The sequence below is a fragment of the Alligator mississippiensis genome, chromosome 13 (assembly GCF_030867095.1).
Source record: "Alligator mississippiensis isolate rAllMis1 chromosome 13, rAllMis1, whole genome shotgun sequence".
In the NCBI taxonomy this organism is placed as follows: Eukaryota; Metazoa; Chordata; order Crocodylia; family Alligatoridae; genus Alligator; species Alligator mississippiensis.
The window spans coordinates 38,820,744-38,843,199 of NC_081836.1; the positions used below are offsets into that span (position 1 = coordinate 38,820,744).

Sequence of the window (22,456 nt, forward strand, 5' to 3'; positions counted from 1 at the left end):
GTGTGACCCCAGATCTGTATGGGGCAGGCTGTAGCTGGGGCTGTGCAGGGCTCTTCTTGGCGGGGGCTGGGCTTGGAGCAGGCACCGGCAGCACTGGGACGATGCTGCATCCACCTGAAATTTCACTGCTACTCCACTCCTAGTGCCACCACCACCAACCACCCAGTGCAGCCCTGGCTCAACACCCTGCCTCCACCTACGTGCCGGAAAGAGCCAGGGCTGTGCCAGGCAGCTGGCAGTGGTGGCGCTGGGAGTGGAGCAGTGGCGAAATTTGGGGTGGATGCAGCCTCCTCCCAGCACCGCCAGCGCCTGCTCTGAGCCTAGCCCCTGCCATTCTGAGCTTCGGCTGCAGCCCTCCCCACGCAGATCTGGGGGCCACACCCTTCCCCCTCCCCCCCATGCCCTCCTGGGGTGCAAGAAGCGGCAGGAGCCGCCTCCCCGTACCCCCGCGAGCTGCGGCTCTGGTTTCCCCCACCACCCCACCTGGGCAGTGCCTGCCCCTGCCCCCTCCCTCACTGTGGGGGGGAGGGGGGCGTTGATCTGTACCCCCACCATGCCCCTTCCCTCCCCCCTTCCCTTCCACTACACTGGATTTACCAGCTGGGGGCAGCTGTGTCAGAAATCAGATTGGTATCAGCTGATGTGCCTCCTTAAATATCAGCTATCGGTATCGTCCCCAAAAATTTCTATCACTGCACCCCTAGAAAATAATTGATTCAAGCATCGTGGTGCTCATCGCTTTGGCATCTGAGTTCTTTGCATACATGAATGTTTACAGTACCTGGTGAAGCTGAGATACGAAGGTCAAAGCAATCCACTAATCTTGAATTCCAAGTTTAGGATGCCTGTGGCTAGTATTTTCAGAGAACTTTGCTTTTTTTTGTGCTTGATTTTGTTCACAGCACAGCTTTTACTGACTGTAGTGATCAGTACTTCTGCAGATTAGTGTCTCAAGCTGGGTTCCCAGAAAATGAAGAGCACAGTTAGTGGCTAGGTTTTAAAATTATTTTTAAGTAACTTGGTCTTTATTCTATCGAAATTCTTTGCCAGAGACAGGCATAGAATTCAGTTGCCCAGAGTAGCACCAGACCATCTTTTTTTTTTGCAGTTCTTTGCCCTGTTCATGACACCTTCCAACTTTGGACACAAAAGAAGCAGAACTCTTACAGGCAAGCAGCTGTCTTTGGTACATAACCCTAAAATTATCACTCCAGAGCAGCTGCACCTTTGACCCATCATGGTCTCTGAGTGCATCCCCTCAGGCGGTAAGCCTCTTGCTATTGCCTGTACTCAGATGAAAACTTGTGATTTTCTTTTTCTCTGTTAGGTTATGGCTCGCTGTCAGCTTGTTCTTCCATGAACAGCTCACTAACAGTTGCTGCTCTAATGATTTTCTTAAGCTTTCCAGCTGTAAAGACAACTGTTTAACTTTGGCTATTGCCAACTATTGCCTGGAATAGGTATTTTGCATGAGTAATAGCACAAATATTGTCTTATAAGCTCCTGATCTCTTTTGCATAGGGGGTGTTTATCTGGAACCATTTGTTGTCTCTGGTTTGTTTCCCAACAATGGTCCTCTTGCATAATGTTGCATACACATTCCAGTAGTTATATAATAAACACTTCCTGTGATCTGGTCCCTTAACATGTTAATAAATTAAAAAGACAGGGGACAGACTTATTCCCATGATTCACTTCCTGAGCACAGTCCTTCCTGTGCATTAAATGACAAGAGTCCAGTGGAAAGTAATCATGCAATTATGTAACTGAAGAGTATATGATGATGCACATACTTTGGCTAAATTAAGCATGTATGGACACTTTTTCTGGTATTTCCAGACATTTCCTAACTTCTCAACTTGGTGTGTATTAATCACGGATCCTAGTTTTCTCTGTTTAAAAAAAATAGCAAATTCTCTGATTAACCCCCGCGTCTCCCCCATCCCTATTTTTCTGTGATTAAAATGAAACGCCACTATATACATAGATATCAGTTGACACTATGTTATATTGATACGTTTACAATTTTAAAGCAATTTGGAAGCCCATCAGTACCTCAGTCACTATAATAAAATAATTTCTAAATACCTATAAATTTTGGCATTTGATTTTTTTGTGTTGTTTTTATCATGGAAAATCAGAGCTTCCCCTGCCCCCTTTGCTCACAGAGATGCAGGTTCAGCTGTAGCCCTCCACCCCCACTACTTTGTGGCACCGAGCAGCCCTGATGCTATTGCCCCTCACTTAACACCTACAGCCCCTTGGGACCTGCTGGTGCCCCTCACCCTGCTACCCTCCCAGCCCTGCTGAAGGTGGTCTCCAGTTGCCAGGGCTGTGGGGCCAGAGACCCGGGTCTGCACCCTCCTACCCCCCCGTAGTAGTGCCCAAGCCCTGGCTGCTGCCTGCGGTAGGCGACAGCTGGTGTGGCGCAGTGGAGTGCAGAGCCTGGCTTCTCCTCTGCCCATGGGCGCTACAGCCCAAACATAGCCCATGGAGGGAGGTGAGTGTGGGCTGCCTGCTGCAGGCTCGGGGGGTCTGGGTCCCCACTGCTGTGCAGACTCCTGGGGTGGGTTATGTGGGGCATGTGCCCCCCAGGTTTGTGCACCAGGCAGGTGCAGGCTGCAGGCTTGGGGCTCCTTGTCCTGCTTCTCTCCTTGTGGCCTCCACAGCCCAGCAGGTGGGACCTGGTACAGCAGGGCAGAGCACAGCTGGGCACCACCACTGCAAGCCCTGACCCACGTCCCCACTGCTACCCACCGAGCAGGGTGGGTCTTGCCATTGTTCCAGCCCTTGGGAATCCCCTGCTACACTGAGCTTCCCCGCCCTGCTGTATTGTGCTAGTTCTGCCAGCTGGGCTGTGGAGGCTCCAGGGGGAGGTCAGCAGGGCGGGAAGCCCTGAGAACACAGTCTGCACCTGCCCCACACAGATCTGGGGGTCTTGTTCCCAGTGGCTGGGAGCCAACCTGTCCCCTGGATGAGCTGCCTGTGGCCCCATCCTACTCCCTGCCTGGGCCCTGAGGCCGCACGTTCCAGCTCTAGCCCTCTAGCCCCACACAGCACCTGGGCTGGGTAGCAGCCCCAGCCCTCCCCTGTATGTGCACACATGCACATGGTGCCCCCTGCCTGAATGTCCTCCTGCTCCCACAGCTCCCTGCAGGCTGGAACTTTGCCAGCCTGAAAGGGGAAACCCACAGTTTCCATGGGTTTCTCCTTTAAAAGAGAAAATCTGTGTTTTTCTCCTTAAAATGAGAAAATCTGTGTTTTACTGGGTTTTACCATAGTGAATGGGAAACCTGGATCCCTGGTGTTAATGTTTTTTTATCAAATACCATGTATAGTAAGTATAAATATTAATTTGCACAACTTCCATATATTGATTATTATCTTTTAAGTTGCTGAAACATGCTCTCAACTTTACCAGTTTCTTAGGGAGATTTAATTGGGGCCCAGTTCGACCTTTCTGTGCATTCAGTGGCAGAATCTTTTATTAGCTTCAGTAGCGGAGGATTATGCCCATGATACTTTGACCTCTTCTGCAGTTCTTGTCTCCAAGGTAAAGTGAAAAAAAAAAATTGATACATGTAGGAATGAAGTCAACAAAGAATTTCTATTAACTGACTGAAGACTTAACATTATGTGAAGATAAGCTTTAAAAACTTTTCCCAAACAATGGCTAGTGTGTTTTTTGATATTGAATGTTGGGCACATACCTCCTCATGCAATTTTAATTGGATAAATAAAGGTGTAGCTTCAAACAAAAGCTGTTGCCTTGCTCCGGCGCTTGAGTTACCAGCTTTTCCTCATGCTAGGAAATTTATTTACAAATGACCCAGTTAAACAGCTGCAGACTTTAATTGTAGTCACACTGGCTACAGAAAGAACAGGTATAACTTTATGAAATAACCCCTTATGTTACATTCTTCAGATAAGAAAACAAGTGGTGAAAGCTGTAATCCAGGTATACCTGCTTTTTTACCTTTCGAGCCTATAAAGCAGTGGTCTTCAACCTTCTTAAGGTGAAGATCACTTTTTCAAGTAAAGGGCAATCCAGGATCTACCATGCTGCCCGCCCTGCTCCCCCGCCAGTAGGTCAGTCTGGGGGAGGGGCAGGTCAAAGCCGCCATGTTGAGAGAGGGAGTGGGGCCGGCCAGGCCAGGGGAGGGTCGGAGCCCAGCGAGACTGGGGGTGGGCGGCAGGGCACATGGCCCCTGGACCTCTGCTGGGTTGTATGCAGCGGTGGAAACCCCACCACATCCCTGGACAAGCTGCCTGGGCTTTGACCCTCCCCCAGCCCAGCCCTGCCAGAGCCCCACTCACCTGGTGCCAGGGGTCACAGAGAGGGATCCTCCCATTTGCCCAGCCCAGCCCTGGCAGCAGGGGGCGATGCTTAGCCCAGCCATGACTGAGATCGACTGTCAGGGCTTCCCTGATCGACCTGTCGATCAGGATCGACTGGTTGGTGACCACTGATATAAAGCCCTGGCCACCATAACAGATTAAAAAGTTTTCAAATTTAATGTATTTCAAGTCATGCTAAGCCTTCTGCACTAATTGTTTTTAAGCTTTTGGGAAATGCTTCTCAATTTAGAGAATATTGGGGCAAAGTAATACAATAGCTTGTGATTTATTTTTTTGCTCTCTGTACTGATCAGCATAGGACTAACCACAGCATTGGGTTTTTGTTGGTTTTGTAAGTGTAATTATACACATTTAAATAAGTTCGTATATGTACAGATGCATCTGTCTACAGATCTCATACTTCAGATATTGCTTATTCAACTTGTAAAGGTTGAATGTATGTAAATAGTGCAATATTATTCTCTTCTAATTAAACACCTTAAACTCAAAGAGTTTTATTCCATGTGGAGAAGACTTTGCCATTTATTTTGGATGAAAATTATTACAGAATAATTGTTCTGATAGTATTGTGTTTGCAGGTACAATTATTGCTTGCTTTTTTCTGAAGTGCTATGTACAGAAAGCAATGATTTGAACTAAAACTTGGAATTTCTAGTATGCAGGACATTTCAAATAATTTTTTTTTTTGGAAACACTAACATAGTATTTCTGAACCTCGGTCTATTTTCTGAACCATGTTGCTGCTCAATGAAATTGAGAATATCAGCAGATGCTGGGGTGCCAGACTGTGGCTGTAGTTGCGACTGGGGCTCTATGGGCACTCAGTAATTTGTTTTCAGAAGAAACCCTGGCATTCCGCACGAATAATCCCTTGACTTTAGTAAATAAATAAATAAAATTGGAGAGATTTCAGGCAAAACATTTCCCAGATGCTTTATTTTTGTAGAAAACTTTACAGCAAATTCAATGTTCAACTGTTTTCCCTGCTGTTGTTTTACTTGACTTTAAAGTGGTCATCTGAGAAATCACAATAACAAACCCATTGGACAAATAGCCTACATAATCATAATGTTTGCTCTATTTAGTCATTGGCATTTAGAAGGTGTACAGCATTCATTATCATTCTGATAGTTTTTGTTTGCCACCTACACTTTATACATTTGCATTCCATTCTCTATTTCACTTGGATCCTTTTTAAAATAAAATACAAATAGCAGTCTTTCACAAATCACTGGCTGCACCAGCAAAAAAAAATAAAAAAATCTCCTTGATCTATTGACTGTAGGAAAACAGTACTGCAGGGTACTATATTACATGTGCAAAGGAGTGTGAAAATCAGAGTCTAATATTAGTTTTTATTCTTATATTTAATATTTACAACTTTCTTTTTGTTTAGGTATATGTATCATGTTTTGACCAAAAATACCACAGTAACGGATCATAACCGGAATCTATTAGTAGAGACTATTCGTTCCATAACTGAGATCCTTATATGGGGTGATCAGAATGACAGTTCAGTATTTGAGTAAGTGCTCTAAATCTTTGCTATCATTGTTATTATCATTAATAATAATAGTAATAATAATCCAGTTGTTGATCAGAAGATCTGAAAATGGTTGGTATTTCATATATAGGAGGTATTTCCTTAGATTCATTGATTCATAGATGCTAGGGTCGGAAGGGACGTCAACCGATCATTGAGTCTGACCCCCCTGCCTGGGCAGGAAAGAGTGCTGGGCTCAGATGACCCCAGCCAGATGCCTATCCAGCCTTCTTCTAAAGACCCCCAAGGTAGGGGAGAGCACTACCTCCCTTGAAAGCTCATTCCAAATGTTGACCACCCTTACTGTGAAAAAGTTTTTCCTGATATCTTGCTTAATTCTGCTCTCTGTCAGTTTGTGAACATTGTTTCTTGTTACCCCACAAGGCGCCCTGGTGAACAGAGCATCTCCAATCCCTTGCTGCGTCCCCCCTAATGAATTTGTAGGCAGCCACAATTTGTATCAAACAAAAGGTGTGCAGAATGGTCTCCACTAGAAGTTAGCTATATTTTTAGTACAGTAGTCCATAGTGGGTAGCTTTTTGCTAGTGCAGGGGTTATAGCTCAAGGGATGGATTCAGCCTGCAGTGACATTGCATCTGGTGTAGAGCAGCGGAGCTGTATGCTGTCCATCCCATCTACAACCTTCCCTGCTGCTCTTACACCTATGTTTACCCTTGCCAAAGAATTTCCCTGCGCTTGTCACTGGGGATGGAGATTGGCTCTAAGGGTAAGCAAAAGTACTCTGCTTGGCATGGGCACAGGGCTGGGGGGGGAGGGGATGGATATTTGCAGCCCCTAGTAGGGGATCAGGTTGCAAGGGGTGGCAAACAGCTGAAGAGCTCTGATCTAGGGGAACTTCATAACAAACCCTTTATTTTTTTCAGATAGAATGAAAACAAAGGTATAGTATAACAGACTTTAGTCAAAATGACCCTTTTAATTAAAGTCTAGAAAATCCTGTAAAACTACTATGGGTGTTTCTTGCTTTGTCAATTAACCTGATTAGCTGACAAATTAAGTGAAGCATCTGGTGTTATACATGGTGGCCTTCATTACAATTTTTTTGCCATTTGTTTCTCTCACTCCTGCTGTGATCATGATGTGTCATGATTTTCAGAAAGAAAAGATTGGGTTTTCTTTAATATGGGCCCTACTAATATGGGATTCATGAATGAGTTTTAAAGCAACAGGCTGAGTATTCAAACTGTGATGTCTTTTTTGTCTGCCATGTGCCTATTGCTTGACTGTTGTGGTTTAAAGTCTGATAAAAATAAGTGCAGTCTGGAGGGAGTAGAGGGGTGGAACTAGCACCAGCATACAGCTGTAGTTACAGGTAGACAGCAGAGACATTTTTTAGTTTTATTTAATCAGAACTGGGCTTGGTATTTAGATGATTAATGAGATAGCTTTAAACCATAATAGTTTAAACATTTAGCGTGGAAGGCTCTTACGTCTCATTATATTTAAAGCTCACGGTGTTTACCATCATGTAATTTACCTTTAGATTCTGTATTTTTCAAAAGTCTAGGGCAGAGCCTTACAAGTAGTTTAAGTAAAAAGATTTTATTTAGAAGTAAAATTGTAAAGGTGGACAAAGTACATACTCTTCTGCTGAAACTGCACTGTTGCTAATATAATGCAACCATAATATAATAATAATATGTTACTACCATAATTTTTTTCTCTTAAAAAGCAAATCTACGTTAAAGTAACACACTCAGCATTAACAGCATCCTGTGTGTTTAAATTGAAAATGTGTTGTTACAACTGCTGTTAAAGGGAGTAATAAAATGAAGGATATAAATGTTTAGGTGTTTAGTCTTATTTGCGAGGGGTGCTTTCAAAATTAGTAGCATGGAAATATAGCAGAATTGTGCCTGTTGAAATACTCCCTAGCACTGCTCTCAGTGTTAATGTGAAAAAAGTTGAATAAACTATTAAGCAATTTATCATTGCTCTCTAATTGCAGAATTTATATGATTAGTTTAGAAGCAGGTTTACTCAAACATTTTTTCCATTTTTTTCTAGGTTAGGGAAAATGCATTCTAATATAATCTTAGAAAACTAGAAGATTTGTGAATAAATAGCTTGAGAATTGTCTGCAGAATTTGATCTTGGTGAATGCCACTGCAATATTAAATTGTATATAAACACGTGCAACAACAGAACGTCCAACCAATTTTTCACATATTTTTAATACCGGGGTAGAATATCTGTATACCTGTTGTGCTAAGATCAATCCATCTTTTTTTGTGAATCACTTTTCATTGCACATCCTGATTTTTTTTTTTTTCCCCCAGTAAATTAAACACTGATAAGTTGCTTAACTACTAAATCTTTGTCGTTCAAACATCACATAATTTGCATTTAGTGATTTTTGGTTATTTGTTTAGTCTTGAAGAAGCTACTTTTGTTTGAACTGGTTAATGGATGTAATTTTTAAGAGATTTTTACAAACACACAGTATTAAAGTTGTCAAGTTTAGGTAAGGATTCAAACAAACAAAATATAGCCAATTAATAAGAGTTCTTTATTGTTTTCTAGCTTTTTCTTGGAGAAGAACATGTTTGTTTTCTTCCTAAACATACTGCGTCAGAAATCTGGTCGTTATGTGTGTGTGCAGCTGCTGCAGACCTTGAACATCCTCTTTGAGAATATTAGTCATGAAACCTCACTCTGTAAGAACTCATTGAAAGCTAAATTTTGATTATTAAGCAAATTTTAAATCCTGAGTATATGGTCTAATCTATTTTCATTTTGTTAACTTGAACTTGCTGGGTTTTTTGATAGCACTGTAAATCCATTACAATGTAATTCTGAAGTCTGTTTCAAAATTAGTTTCCAGTTTGCATATGAGTTTCCAGCAGTACAGAAACCTTTGACTTGTACTGTTGGAAAAAATATAGTAGCTCCACGTTTTTAAAGGGGCTCTTTAAAATAAACCATAAAGTCACTGGTTAGGTAGGGCCTAAAATGTCTGCTTTGCTCTTGTTGAGAGAACATATTTCAGTGAACAAAACCTCCTTCTGGAACTGTTTTGACTGATGGAGCTGGCATTCCAACAAAACACCATGTTAAGTTCAGTGTCTCTTTAAAAGTTTAAGATGACAAGGAAATGTCAACATTTGCTTAAGAGCAGCAACTAGTGGCAAGCAGAAATAATCCACGCTTTTGAGAATGTGTAATATGAAAGGGGAAAGAATTGGTCTAAAGATTTGATTACCAGCCTCAAAATCTTGTACCTTATATAAGTAAAAATACAGATGGAAGTATATTTTGTTTCCATTTTAACCTTGTCTATGGAAACTAAGCCTTTTGTAGGAATTTGGTGCAGATGCATATCACTACTACTCAAAGCAGTAGTTTTCAAAACAAATTTATCCTTCTTCTCCTCTAGCATACCTGATCTGGTGGCACAGATCTTAGAGTGGTTGAAACTGGCACTACTTGCAACACAGTCTGTCCAGAGTAGCAGCTGTGCTGCACATGGTGGCCACCCTGGCCAGACTGTGCTGTACATGATGGCTGCCCCGGCGGGTCCAGGAGTGAGCTGCACATGCTGTTTGGTACAGTTAGTCTAGGATCTGTGCTGCACATGGTACCTGTGAGCATTGTGTGCAGTGCAGGTATGCTGGGGGAGGGGTCAATGAGCCTGATCCAGCCTGCTCACTATTCCCACACAGTTGGTGTGTGCTGTGCCCCATGTGGGTCTGATCAGACCCAGGGGAAGCACCAGGGGCCAGGTGGACGGGCTCTGCAGGCTGCATGTTTGGCACCCCTGATTCAAAGTCTTAATTTCTGTTGCTAGGCTTAAAAGTAGGGATATTTAATTGTTAAGCAAAGATTTAACTACTGCTAGGTTACCCTTTTTTATATAGTGCTTTTCATTGTCAGGCACGTCATTTACATTACAGACTAATTTAATGTTTATCCTTTATGGTGATTTGTGATACAATTCTTTATTTCAGATTATCTGCTCTCCAATAACTATGTCAATTCCATCATCGTACACAAATTTGACTTTTCTGATGAGGAGATCATGGCCTATTATATATCATTTTTGAAAACTCTTTCTCTAAAACTCAACAATCACACTGTACATTTTTTTTACAATGAGGTAAGTGGCTGCTAGTGTTCTTGATAAGATTTTCTAGACAATAAATGAAAAGGGAGGAGGTGCTTAATACTGAACTGTTGTAGATCTGTGTTTCACCACTTTAATCCATATGTCTGAGCATTTCTGTATCCTACCTAGATTTCTTTTCCCATTTAGCCATAGTTTAAAATTATGGTAGTGCAGAGGAGCTCCAGGTACACTAGTACTTTATTGTACAAAAAGGTTGTCCCTGCCCTGAAATGCTTGTATTACTTTCAGATCTTGCATTGTAATACTACTGAAAAAGTTGCTTTGGTGCATTGATTCCAGGCTCGGGTCTTGATGAAGTTTAGAAACCCCATTATGACATGAGATCTGCAGGCTTGGTCAAATGGCAGCTTTAATTTGGAGTGTGGGGTTGTTGTTTTTTTTATAAAGATAACCAAAGTCAATGGGCATCAATTTATGTTTGTAAACTGATGGAAATTCCTGACTCTTTAGTTCCTAATAAGTTTTTGGCTGAAAGTTCAGTAATTATTTCAAAACGATGTTCCATATACATTTATCAGAAACATGGGGAAATATTTCTACTAGCAATGTACTATAAATGATATATTTGACATTTCTAATACTGGTTTCATAGTTGGTAGGGTCAGAAGGGACCTGAGCAGATCATCAAGTCCACCCCTCTGCCATGGGCAGGAAAGAATGTTGGGGTCAAATGACCCGAGCTAGGTGTCTATTTAGCCTCCTTTTGAAGACCTCCAGGGTAGGAGTGAGCACCACTTCCCTTGGAAGATGGTTCCAGATCCTAGCCACCCCAACTGTGAAGTAGTGCCTCCTGATATCTAGCCTGAATCTACTCTCAATTTATGGCCATTATTCCTTGTTATTCCCAGTAGTCCTTGGGGGAACAGGGACTCTCCTATTGCCTGCTGGTCTCCCTTGGCCAGTTTATAGATGGCCACCAGATCCCCTCTCAGCCTTTTTTTGTGGAGGCTGAACAGGTTCAGGTCCCATAGCCTCTCCTCGTAGTGCCTGTCCTGCTGCCTCCTGATCATGCGAGTGACCCTCCTCTGGACCCTCTCGATATTGTCCACATCCCTCCTGAAGTGCGGTGCCCAGAACTGGATGCAGTACTCCCAACTGCGGCCTGACCAGTGTCATATAGAGGGGGAGGATCACCTCCTTGGACCTGCTTGTGATGCATCTGTGGATGCATGACAAGGTGCGGATAGACTTCCTGACTGCATCCCCACATTGGCAACCCATGTTTATCTTGGAGTCTATAATGACTCGAAGATCCTTTTCTGCCTCTGTGCTGACGAGAAGGGAGTTCCCCAGCCTGTAGGTATGCTGCTGGTTCTTTCTCCCTAAGTGCAGTACCCTGCACTTGTCAGTATTGAATCCCATCTTATTCTCATCCTCCCACCCCTGTAACCTGTCCAGATCCAATTGCAGCCTGTCCCTCCCTTCTAGCATAACCACTTCTCCCCGCATCTTAGTGTCATCTGTGAATTTGAACAAGTTGCTTTTCACCCCCTCATCCAAGTTGCTGATGAAGATGTTGAACAGTGCAGGCCTGAGGACCAAGCCTTGGGGGACCCCACTGTCCACATCCCTCCAGGATGAAAATGACCCGTTCACCACCACTGTCTGGGTGCGGCCCCCCCAGCCAATTGGTGATCCATCTGACTATGTAGGCATTGACACCACAATCTCCTAAACTTTTAATGAGAATGGGGTGAGAGACAGCGTCGAAGGCCTTCCTAAAGTCCAGAAAGACTCTGCGACACCTGTGTCCAAGGATTTTTTTGACCTGGTTATAGAAGGCCACCAGGTTGGTCTGACAGGACCATTATGGTTATAATGAAATGATTTACAGATGTTGCAGATGTGGCATTGTAACACAGATATTCATAAGCATAAAGTCTGCACAATATCCTAGTCCTGTTACATAACTTCAGAAAAAGAAAAATATGTTTTCACTCTTTCTTCATTAATACATGCAGTCTAAGTGGTAGACTAATTTGGCAACAAGAAATTGGCCGGTTTGCTGGTGTTTGCCTAGTTGTGCAGGCCTTTCAGTAGAAGCCTTGTTCTGTTCAGCAGGATGAAGCAACTCTGCTGGTAGAGCTGAGTTCTGCGACTACAGGGAGCTTTGAGTACAGAGGAACTCAAACTTACTGATAGAACTCAAATTCTGTTGGCAAAACTTTACAGTGTGCAGCAGAATGTGTGGTCTGCGGTATAGGCCAAGGGATTTGTTGTACAGAGTAGCTGCCGGGTAAAGTGCAAGCAACTGTTTGACTTCTGTTGCAACTCTGAGTTAGTATATAGGCAGCTTTAATTGAGCACTAATGGGCTTAATTAGGTACCAGTTAACTCTACAGTATACATTTGTGTCTACACATCTACCCTTATTAGGACTCGCAAAATTTATAAACTCTGGAGTGGGCTAGTACTTGTATTTACTCTGCTCTGGAGTTCTTTTTCATGTATAGCAGCATGTGTAGATGCTGGAAGGGCTGGTTGGGATACAAGGGTGTTTCAGTGTGGGGATTGCTTGTCAGCTAGCCCATGCACTGAAGCACCCTTATGCCCTAGTCAGCCCCTCCACAGCACATTGAGACTGGTTGGAGCAGCCCTAGGTATTGCTCTGACTGGGTTCAATGGACTGTGCGTGAATAAACTCTGGAGCTGATTGCTCCCAAGTTTGTTTTTCTTTGCTCCTGGGTGCATTTTCAAATGTGTTGCCTGGGAGCAAAAAACTTCATAACAATAAGTCCAGAATTTTTGTGCGCATTGATTGCATATGTAGACACACCCACAGAGGTACTCATGCTAAGCTCTCTGGGCTCTGTGATGAAATCGCAACCTGAATTAATTAATTTTAAACACTGTTCTTAATATAGAAATCAGTAGGCTTTGGCAAAGGGCATGTGATATTTAACTTTTTTTTAATTGCTGTCTGTATTACTCCCAGATGTCTTAAATGGTTTGCTGTCGTTGCTATTACTATTAGACTGAATCTTTTTTACAAAGTAAGAAAGGTGATACTACATACTTTTGAGTAGTTTTAAGAGGCATTTAAAAGCGCTAGCAAGTGTTGACATTTTGAAAAGTGAGAGAGAAGCCACTTTAATCTTAGCCTATGACCCTTTTTGATTTAAAAAAACCTATGGCTTTTTTTATTTAAAAAGGGTAACCTTAGAAATTTAAGTGGAAATACAGTGCAACGGAGATGACAAGCTTTTGGTGTTATGGATTCTTTCAATTTCTTGCTATTTGTTTTGGTAAAATACAGTATAAACTAAAATAACTAGATTTAAAGCATTTTTTTAAAGTTTTTAAAATTTTGCAGTCACATCTCCATTTATAAATGTTATATTACACACATTTTACAAAACCTCTCTTTGACTTTTTACACACATATATTCATATTAACTTAAGTTACTAAATGTTGGTGTTAAATTTGAAATCTTGTCTAATAAGAAGCTACCCTGAGTTGCCTGCTAAATTTGAATGATAAACACCACATCTCGGAATTATGACACACAATGCAGCTAAACTTCAAATGTACCATTAACTTTTAAAATAAAAATATATGCTATCTACCTAGAATTATTTTGTCTGTAACTGAATAAATCCATCCTAATCTTGCAGTTGGATCCCTGTAAATAAATCATTTATGAAGTTGGTAGAAATAAGTGCAGGAAAGGCATCCATTCTGCTTCATTTGCAGGACTGGGGTTTTAGAAGTGAACTTTTTTCTAGTAACCTTGTATTTCTCCACATACTGCTTATTACCAGAAGAGGGCATCAGTGTTCTTATGATACAATGAAGTTGTTATGTAAAGGTAGTAGTTACTTTTATGATTTTTTTAATGATAATGGTTTTTGTTAAATATTGCTTAAACACCCAGCTGATGTTTAAAACTCTGGTTTTGCATTGTTAGTGATGAGCAGTAAGATTATCACACAGGCAGTTTTTTTTATTTGCATCATTACATTATTTATGTATTTTAGCAGTTTCTTGGGAGGGTAACCTTTTTAGATAAAATTCTAGCAGTGTATTGAATATTTGTTAAGATAATTCACAATGTTTGTGTTTTATTTCAGCACACTAATGATTTTGCCCTGTATACAGAGGCCATTAAATTTTTTAACCATCCAGAAAGCATGGTTAGAATTGCTGTCAGAACTATAACTTTAAATGTCTACAAAGGTATGTTTTGTAAATCAGAAAACTTGTATAATTAATGTTTTGTGTAACCATGTGTTATGTTAACTATTAAGCATGTCTCAGGTTTACTAAAAGCAGCCCCTGATTTGTCAGGTTCAGCTGTTAGTATGTTTTAACATGCATGAAAAGTATGCTTTAAATGCATGTTTTGATCTTTATAAAAGTACTACAAATAAGCACTGCAGTTGCGTTATAGAAATACTGGTACTAATATTTTATCCTTGATACAGGAAACAGTCAAAAACAAAATACACAAGAAAATTCACCTTTACAGCCAGTAGAGGTCATACTCTTACTGTTCTACTGAAAGTATGATTCCCTTAAGGATATTGCCCTGTAACATTATTCGTTGCCTATCAAAATATTCATTCACTGTCAAATTTGTATGCCCGAAACCACATTGATTCCCCTTTTGGGTAGTAAATCTGATTCTTGCACTTGTTAGTTTAATCAGTGCACCAAAACTATTGATGGTACAAAATAAATCTATCCCTTTCTATCATCTAGGCTAGTGTTTGTGCATTTCATGACAGAACACTTAAACCCCTCCCCTCCCCCCCCCAAAAAAAACCCCCAAAAAACCCAGCAGTCCTTTGTAAGCTGATCTGTGCAGTCCATGAAAGATAAGCAAATCTTCAAATTCTGCCTCTAACACAAGTCATGCTTTGGAGTGGCCTGTATGGTGATTAACATTCATATAAGCCTTTTTATTTCCTATGCCATTTTAAACAGCTTTTCACATTAAGTTAAAAACAAAAAATCTTTAGGACTATGTCAGTCTAATTACATAAAAATGGATTAGTGCCTGCTAGAAATTGGTGAATATTTCATTTGTGTAAATAAATTCTCACATTGAAGAGAAGATTCAAATATTGCTATTTCCTAGTATATTTTCAGATATAAAATAAACATGGCAATGGCTCTTTGGTGAGTCTTCTAATGAATTTCAATTTGAACAATAACTGATGAAACAAATGAATTCATTTTGCTTCCTGCCAGTGTGTGTTCCCTTCAAATACAGCATGGCCAGTAACAGAAACATTCCAGTTGGTTATAGATAAGCTTATGGAGGAAGTAAAATGACACTTACAGTATTAATGTAATGAAGCCCCACTGACTGCAGAACTTTTTTCTGAATACTATGGTATAAACGCCCACTTAAATCATAAAAAGCAGGGGAAAATTGTTTGATATAGAACTGCAGTTGCCAGATACTGTCAGTGCTTTTCTTTTTATGAACACTCCAGTGGTGTTGGTGTCTGAGCAAAATGTGGTTCTTTCTATATGTTCCATGAGCAGGAATCATGCTGCACTCGCTCTTTCGTGCACGCTTACTCTTTCTCCTTACTTTACGTGTATATAAAAATTTCTGAACATGAGCCAGCTAATGCAGAAACAATTAAGCTTGATAAACTTCATAATTTATTTGTGTACATTTTCTAAATTTAAAGAAAAAGTTTTTTGATGAAAATGTTCTTGTCTAGAGTTTAAATTGAATGTTGGAGTGCTACGAGGGTTGAATTTGAAAAGCACAACTATCAAACCTGCAGGTTTCATCATTTTCTATCAGTTTTGAAAATATTCTGATCTAACACTTTCTAATCTGTGTCTTTTAGTTTAGATGCTTTCTGCTTTTAGCTATTTAACCCTTTTGAAGGATGTATCACCATCCCAGTTCCTAATCCTATTAACTGTTGTCTGTTTTTCTTGCCCTTCCTTCACTGATGATTTGATTCCTGTGTTCCTTAATGCAGTGTCATGTAAGTCTAATTAGTTTGGTTTTCAGCATGATTGCTTTATTCTTACACTTGTCTTTTTTAAAAAGCAATTTACTTGAAGACTAACTGTTCTGAACTGCGCTTTGTTTATCTTCATATCAATGTAATAATAACTTCTTAGTATTTTAATACTCATTTAGTGTTATGTCAGACTTTCAGAGATACCTGTTTTGTGCATAAGTTAAACCCAGGTGCGAACACATGAAAAGCTAGCATGCAGCCAGAACTCAAAGGTATCTTTCTTATAGCTTTTTTTCAAATATTAGCATTTGAAACTGATTGTCTTTAACTTTTCTATTCAGTGGACAACCAGCCTATGCTGCATTACATTCGAGATAAAACTGCTGTCCCTTACTTCTCCAACCTTGTTTGGTTTATTGGAAGCCATGTTATAGAACTGGATAACTGTGTGCAGACTGATGAAGAGTAAGTTTTTACAAATACTGTTTATTGAATAGTAGTAGTACTTTTCCTGCATACATTGACAATCCCTATTTCCTTATATGAAATGATCAAGGCTAAGCTGCATACTGGTAGGAGCCTGAGTCTAATTCTTAATAGGTAATGAGAGGCAAAAGTTTCTTAGGGGTTAGGGACAAAAGTTACGCATAAACTAGTATAAGTGATGAGAAACTAGTTCAAATCTGTAACACAGCGGAAGTTTAGTGCACATAAACCACTTTCAAAATGGCTGAAACTGGTTTAAGATATACCTGGATGGATGTAGTATCAGACTTAACTGATTTAGTTTAAATTGGTTTATTGAACTTCTGTCCCAAATCCCCTCCAGATTCAAGTTTAACTTTGTATGCCAGCATTCCAGGATGTTTTGCACTTCCCCCACAATTCCCCCCCCTCGCTGGGGGGTGGTTAGTTAACTTTGGCACAAGCTGTCTGCTCCATTCGAGCAGGGAGGTGTGTTTTAGTGTTCCCTGGCTTCTGGCCTGGGCCACTGCAGGCACATGACTCCATTTCTGGAATCAAAAGTGAGTGTGTGTTCACTTGCTTATTGGTTCAATCTGTGCAGTTTAGTTTAACCTGTGAACATTGAATTGATTCACCCTTAAGCTTTTTGACTGTCTGTACTTAGCCAGGGTGATATTTTTTGCTGGACCAGCTACATAGTTGGGATAGAGTTAGACAAGCTTTAGAGTGCGAAGTGTTCTTCACCAGATCTGAGGAGTGAAAGCCTGAACAGCATAGTAAAAGCCAGCTCAACACAGCATATATGCTGGGAATCCTTGCAAGAAGAATCTTGTAAATAAATGATGTATTCAAAATATTACTCCTTATTCCAGTTGTTCTAAAGGATACAACTGGAGTTCAATGTGTAAACTACTTAAATATGTAAAAGATATACAGGACTATTTCTGTTTTTTAGTGTTAGAATTCAGTCTTCTTTAGATACTTGACTTTGTTGTCTGAAGGTATGAGTACACAAACTAGTTACTATGAAGTAAAAGTGAATTGCTACCTGTTAGCTTCTCCATGGTAACTGCATGTGTGCCCATTCTTACCCTGCTGTAGATGACAGACAAAGCACAGTAGCTTTTAGTCAGACTTCATAGAGGCCTTTCATTGCTCATAGAGCAGCTGATACATGGCCCTGTTTACCTCTTCATTGGTACATATACAGGCAGCCTCCACTTAGTGCTCTTAATTGGTTCCTGAAAACTGAGTGTTAAGTGAAACCGAAAGTATTTGACAACCCAAGATGGTGACCACAGTTATTTTTAATGACCCAAAATGGTGACCTCGAGTATTGTAACGAAACTCGCTAAGCGAAGTCGGGTATTGATTTAAAATGAGTGTTGTAGCGAAATAGTGCTAAATGAAACGGCGTTAAGTGGTGGTTGCCTGTACCTGTTGCCAGCCAGTTTTCTGAATTGCTTCTTTAGAAAATTAACTTAGGCTCTGTACAGTATTCAATTCTCAACCTATATTTTGTCATTACTATAACTGGCAGAACTGCAACTCCTGTAGTACCCCTTGTTGTCAACAACTCATACTGTCTATTATTACCACTTGTCTGTGGTGATAGAAAATAAATAAACCCAGTAAAAAACTAAAATGCTCTTACTGCCTTTTTATCGTTGAAAAAGAATTGTAAGAGTTCCTTTCTTGATTGCTGTCTGAGAAGGCTATACTACAAGGTAGCTATGATATTTGTCATGTCTGATAGAAACTAAAAAGAAATCTTGTTCTTTGCTATGGGATTGCATCTCCAAAACTGAAATCATATTGTATATTTTCCTTTAGTCTGACTGTATGAGCTGAGTCTCCAGGATTACAGACAACTATTTTGGCTTTAACATTAGACAGTTGGTCTACAGAGAATGTTACCTAGATTTAAAAAACCTAAACAAACAAAACCAACCCACCCTCCCCACAAACAAACTAAAACCTTTTCCCCATTTAGTTGTGAAAACTCTGCTACCAGTGCTATGTCTTAATCTCTTTCTCTTTTTCAGGCACAGAAATAGGGGTAAACTGAGTGACTTGGTAGCTGAACATCTTGATCATTTGCATTACCTTAATGATATCCTTATTATTAATTGTGAATTCTTAAATGATGTGCTCACAGACCACTTACTTAATAGACTCTTCCTGCCTCTGTATGTGTATTCATTAGTAAATCAAGATAAGGTAAGAAATAGCTGTCATTAATAATTAAGATTTACCTAAATGTTTTCACTCAATAGTTTACTGTAATTTGTGTATCCCTTAAGTCAAATTAATATTCTGTACATCAAAGTACTTTACAAGAAGTACTTTTACATACATTTAAATACATTTTAAGTAACTCAGGACCCTTTTTTAAATAGCTTATTGAAGGCGAGCAACTTAATGCAGATGATGTGCATAGGTTTTATGTACTAAGTATAGTACAGTTTTCAGTCAATATATACACTTAAATTCTAGCAGATGGTAATGGGACAGAACGGCAAGTTCAGGTTTGGATCAGAATTGTCCTGAAGTTTGTCAGGTGTTAACATTTAAGTTTGAATATATCCTGCGCTGAAAAAGTGTTTTATCATGGCAATCTGTTCAAGCCAAAGGCTATTCCTGAGTGAAATTACAATGCCATGTTTAGATGTAAACTCAGCTTTAGAACTTAATTCTTACCCCACACATTGGCCGACAAACCGTGTTAGAACCTGATGCAACTAATAGCATATATTGTTTAAACAAGGCTTTTAAACGCGTTTAAGGCCAATAAAATTTGAATCAGAAGCACACTTTCGATAAGGTGAACTTCTAAGATGACAGCAAAAAAAATGGTTTTGGACTTTGTTTCTCAAATGCATTCAAGTGGCCTCTAGTCTGATATTTCTTCCCCCCTTCTCCCTAATTTTTCTATATTTTTTTTATAATGTGGTATTGCTATCCATGTCCTTCACTGTAAGAGTAGAATTGGAAGTGATCTGTATAGGGGGAAAAAAATTGAATTTTTTTGTTTAAATTATCTGATCCTGGCTCTTATACAGGGAACTTGTAGCTAGAGGTGAGGCAATGCATATAAGCAGGAAATATTTGCTTACATGTTCTTTTTTTAAAAATGTCATAATTATGTATATACTTTAATTTTCCATAATTTAGAATTTTTCACACCCACACCTTCCTCTTCTTTCCATAGGGTGGGGAGCGTCCAAAAATAAGTCTCCAAGTTTCTCTCTATCTTCTATCGCAAGTATGTGTTTACATCTATTTAATCTAATTTCAGTGTATTATTCGTAATAGCAATTGTTTTTGTCTCAATGTCCCTGAAACAGCTAGAGAAAATTGCAGCAAGTTTTTTTTGCTAGCTATTATATGGACTAAGTAAAAATCTTTTTATTTTAAATAGCGTTGTTTGAGTTTTTTTTTTTTTAGTACACTGTCAAGAGGTAGATGGAGATGATTGTAGAAATCCTGTTACTTCATTGCTGAAGTCTGGCCACCTTTGAGCAGAATGCAGCAGCTGTAAAACAGCTTACAATAACACTACTCAGCATATTACCAGAGAGTAAAGATTATAGTATTCAACTGATGCGCAAGTAGAATACTGCAAAATACAGTAGCCCAAGTTTGAATAGGATCGTAGAGAATACAGTGTAGAATTACATTACACTAATGAAAAGAAAGTTGTTAGTATCAGTTAATGACTGAAAGTAGGCAGATTTGTTTTTGACTTACAATAGGGGAGGATTTTAGTTTGTTCTTAATACTAAATATGAATAAAGGATGTCAGTTTGTTGATTGATTTGTTTTTTTCTTTCATGCTAATGACTGAATTAGACAAGGAAAAATTACTTCAGTGTTTAGCGTGTAAGCCTTGTATCAGAGGTCTAATATTTATTTTTTGCCCTGTTCTTTTAATAGGTCTTTCTTATTATACATTATGCACCTCTGGTGAACTCACTCGCTGAGGTTATTCTTAATGGGGACCTTTCAGTGTTCTCTCCTAAAGTTGAACAAGATATCCAGAAAAGTTCTGTGAGTAGTTAACTAATATTTATATTAAAATGAAGTTGTGGAAAAATATTTGAAAGAAGCCAGTTCAGATAAATAAGCCAGTGACTTAAAAGCAAAATATTCTGGCTTGCTGAGGAAAGGGGTGAGAGCCTTATTTCATATTCAACTACTGGACACTTGAACAGTAGTACAAGGACAACTTTGAAATATAATAATACAATGTATTCATTTGCAAATTTCACTTGCAAGCGTTGTATAATTACTTAAGCAAGCAGTAAGTATTATTTCTGTAGATGCGTGTATGCACATACTACAAAAGTCAGAGCAGAGAGTATACACATCACTAAATTTTAGATGTTTGTCCAGTCTGTTTCGAGAGAAGTGTACCTCTATCACTTGCAGTTTGAAGGCTATATCATAGGTCCCTGGCAGACTGTTAATTGCATGATAAATGACAGTATGCCACACATGCAGAAAATTTAGATGCAGCCAAGTGCCAAACTAGCCACAAAGATGTTCCGTGTTTAATGGTTCTCCCATGTTGGGCTCACAGTGCTCTGGGATCTTTAAAAAGTCCATGTATAGTCCAGATTCCAAGGTGTTATGAGCACCAGATTGGGTTTCCTTCATGCTGGTTCCTCCATGCTGAGCTGTATGGCATGATTTTTGGAATTGAGCATAACATTTCTCTGATCCAAATTGCATAGTTATAAAATGTCTGCCAGGGGCCATAATCTAGTGTATCTGGCTATTTTAGAGTTGTTTTAAATAATTCCTGTTTTTATTAATTGTATCTTAAGTTTTTATGTAGACTTTTGTAGTTAGGCTTGAAATTAGTTCATAGAAGTCTTACCTACATAGTTGTGGGTGAAATAAATACCCATTCAAGACATTGGAGAGAATCTTGCATATGATCTTTGCAGTTATCAAAAGATTGATTTGGCTCCTATAAATGTTTACACTGGGCATTTTGTAAGTAGTCTTAATATAGTACAAGGTAGAGGTGCACTAATACATTGGTCTGATATCGGATCAGTACTGATATAAGGAAAATTGTCTATATCAGATATCGCCCCAATGGGGCCAAAAATTTGGCCGATAAATGCCTATGCTGTGCTATGCTGCAGTGCAGCATGGAGTAGAACCAGCAGCATAGAGAGCTGTCTCCAGCTGGTAAGTTGGAAGAGGAGGGGGAGGGAAGGGATGTGGTGGGGGTGCAGATCAACATCCCCTGTGGTGAGGGAGGGGTCAGTGGCAGGCGCTGCCTAGCTGGGGGGGGGGGGGGGGGAGGCGTGGCTTGTGGGGTGTGGGCAGCTTCCACCGCTGCTTGCACCCCAGGAGAGCGGAGGTGGGTGCAGGAGGGCGTGTACCCACAGATCAGTGCAGCGTGGGGCCGGTGGCAGCTGTGCGGTGGAGCTGGTGCTGCACAGGGCTTTTCTTGCCAGGGGCTGAGTTTGGAGCAGGCTCCAGTGGTGCTGGGAGGAGGCTACAGCCACCCCAAATTTCGCCATATCTCCACTCCTAGCCCCGTACCACCACCTGCTGCCTGGCGCTTGGGTGGAGGCGGGGCATTCAGCTGGGGCTGCACTAGGTGGCAGCACGGGCCTGGGAATGGAGCTCTGGCAGAATTTGGGGTGACTACAGCCTCCTCCCAATGCCGTCGGAGCCTGCTTTGAGCCCAGCCACCTGTGAGAAGTGCCCCGCGCAGCCCTGGCTCTGGCTCCACCCCACAGCTGCAGCCTGCCCTGCGCCATGCCCTCCTGCCCCCACCCTCACAGGGTGCAAGCAGTAGTGGGAGCTGCCCCCACCTCACAAGCTGCGCCTCCATCCTGTGCGCCCCACCTGCCTCCTCTCTCACTGAGGGAGGTGTAGATCTCACCCACCATGCCCCTTTCCTCCCCACTTCCTTTCCACCACACTGGACTTACCACCTGATGGCAGCTGTATTGGATATCAGGTTGGTATCGGCTGATATACCT

The 22,456-nt window shown here is 40.7% G+C and overlaps 1 protein-coding gene across 9 annotated transcripts in view; it reads left to right on the forward strand.

The window, feature by feature from the left end:
• Positions 1-22,456, forward strand: part of CLEC16A (C-type lectin domain containing 16A) — a 195,471-nt gene that overhangs the window by 6,488 nt on the left and 166,527 nt on the right. For 7 of the 9 annotated variants that reach the window (XM_019494697.2, XM_019494698.2, XM_019494702.2 and 4 more), the window contains exons 2-10: positions 5,756-5,884; positions 8,447-8,580; positions 9,871-10,019; positions 14,121-14,226; positions 15,729-15,794; positions 16,325-16,448; positions 18,494-18,668; positions 19,660-19,713; positions 20,385-20,498. In XM_019494697.2, coding sequence (XP_019350242.1) covers positions 5,756-5,884; positions 8,447-8,580; positions 9,871-10,019; positions 14,121-14,226; positions 15,729-15,794; positions 16,325-16,448; positions 18,494-18,668; positions 19,660-19,713; positions 20,385-20,498 — 1,051 coding nt within the window. The remainder of the gene's footprint in view (positions 1-5,755; positions 5,885-8,446; positions 8,581-9,870; positions 10,020-14,120; positions 14,227-15,728; positions 15,795-16,324; positions 16,449-18,493; positions 18,669-19,659; positions 19,714-20,384; positions 20,499-22,456) is intronic. The other 2 variants (XM_019494700.2, XM_014610767.3) reach the window with 1 other exon arrangement.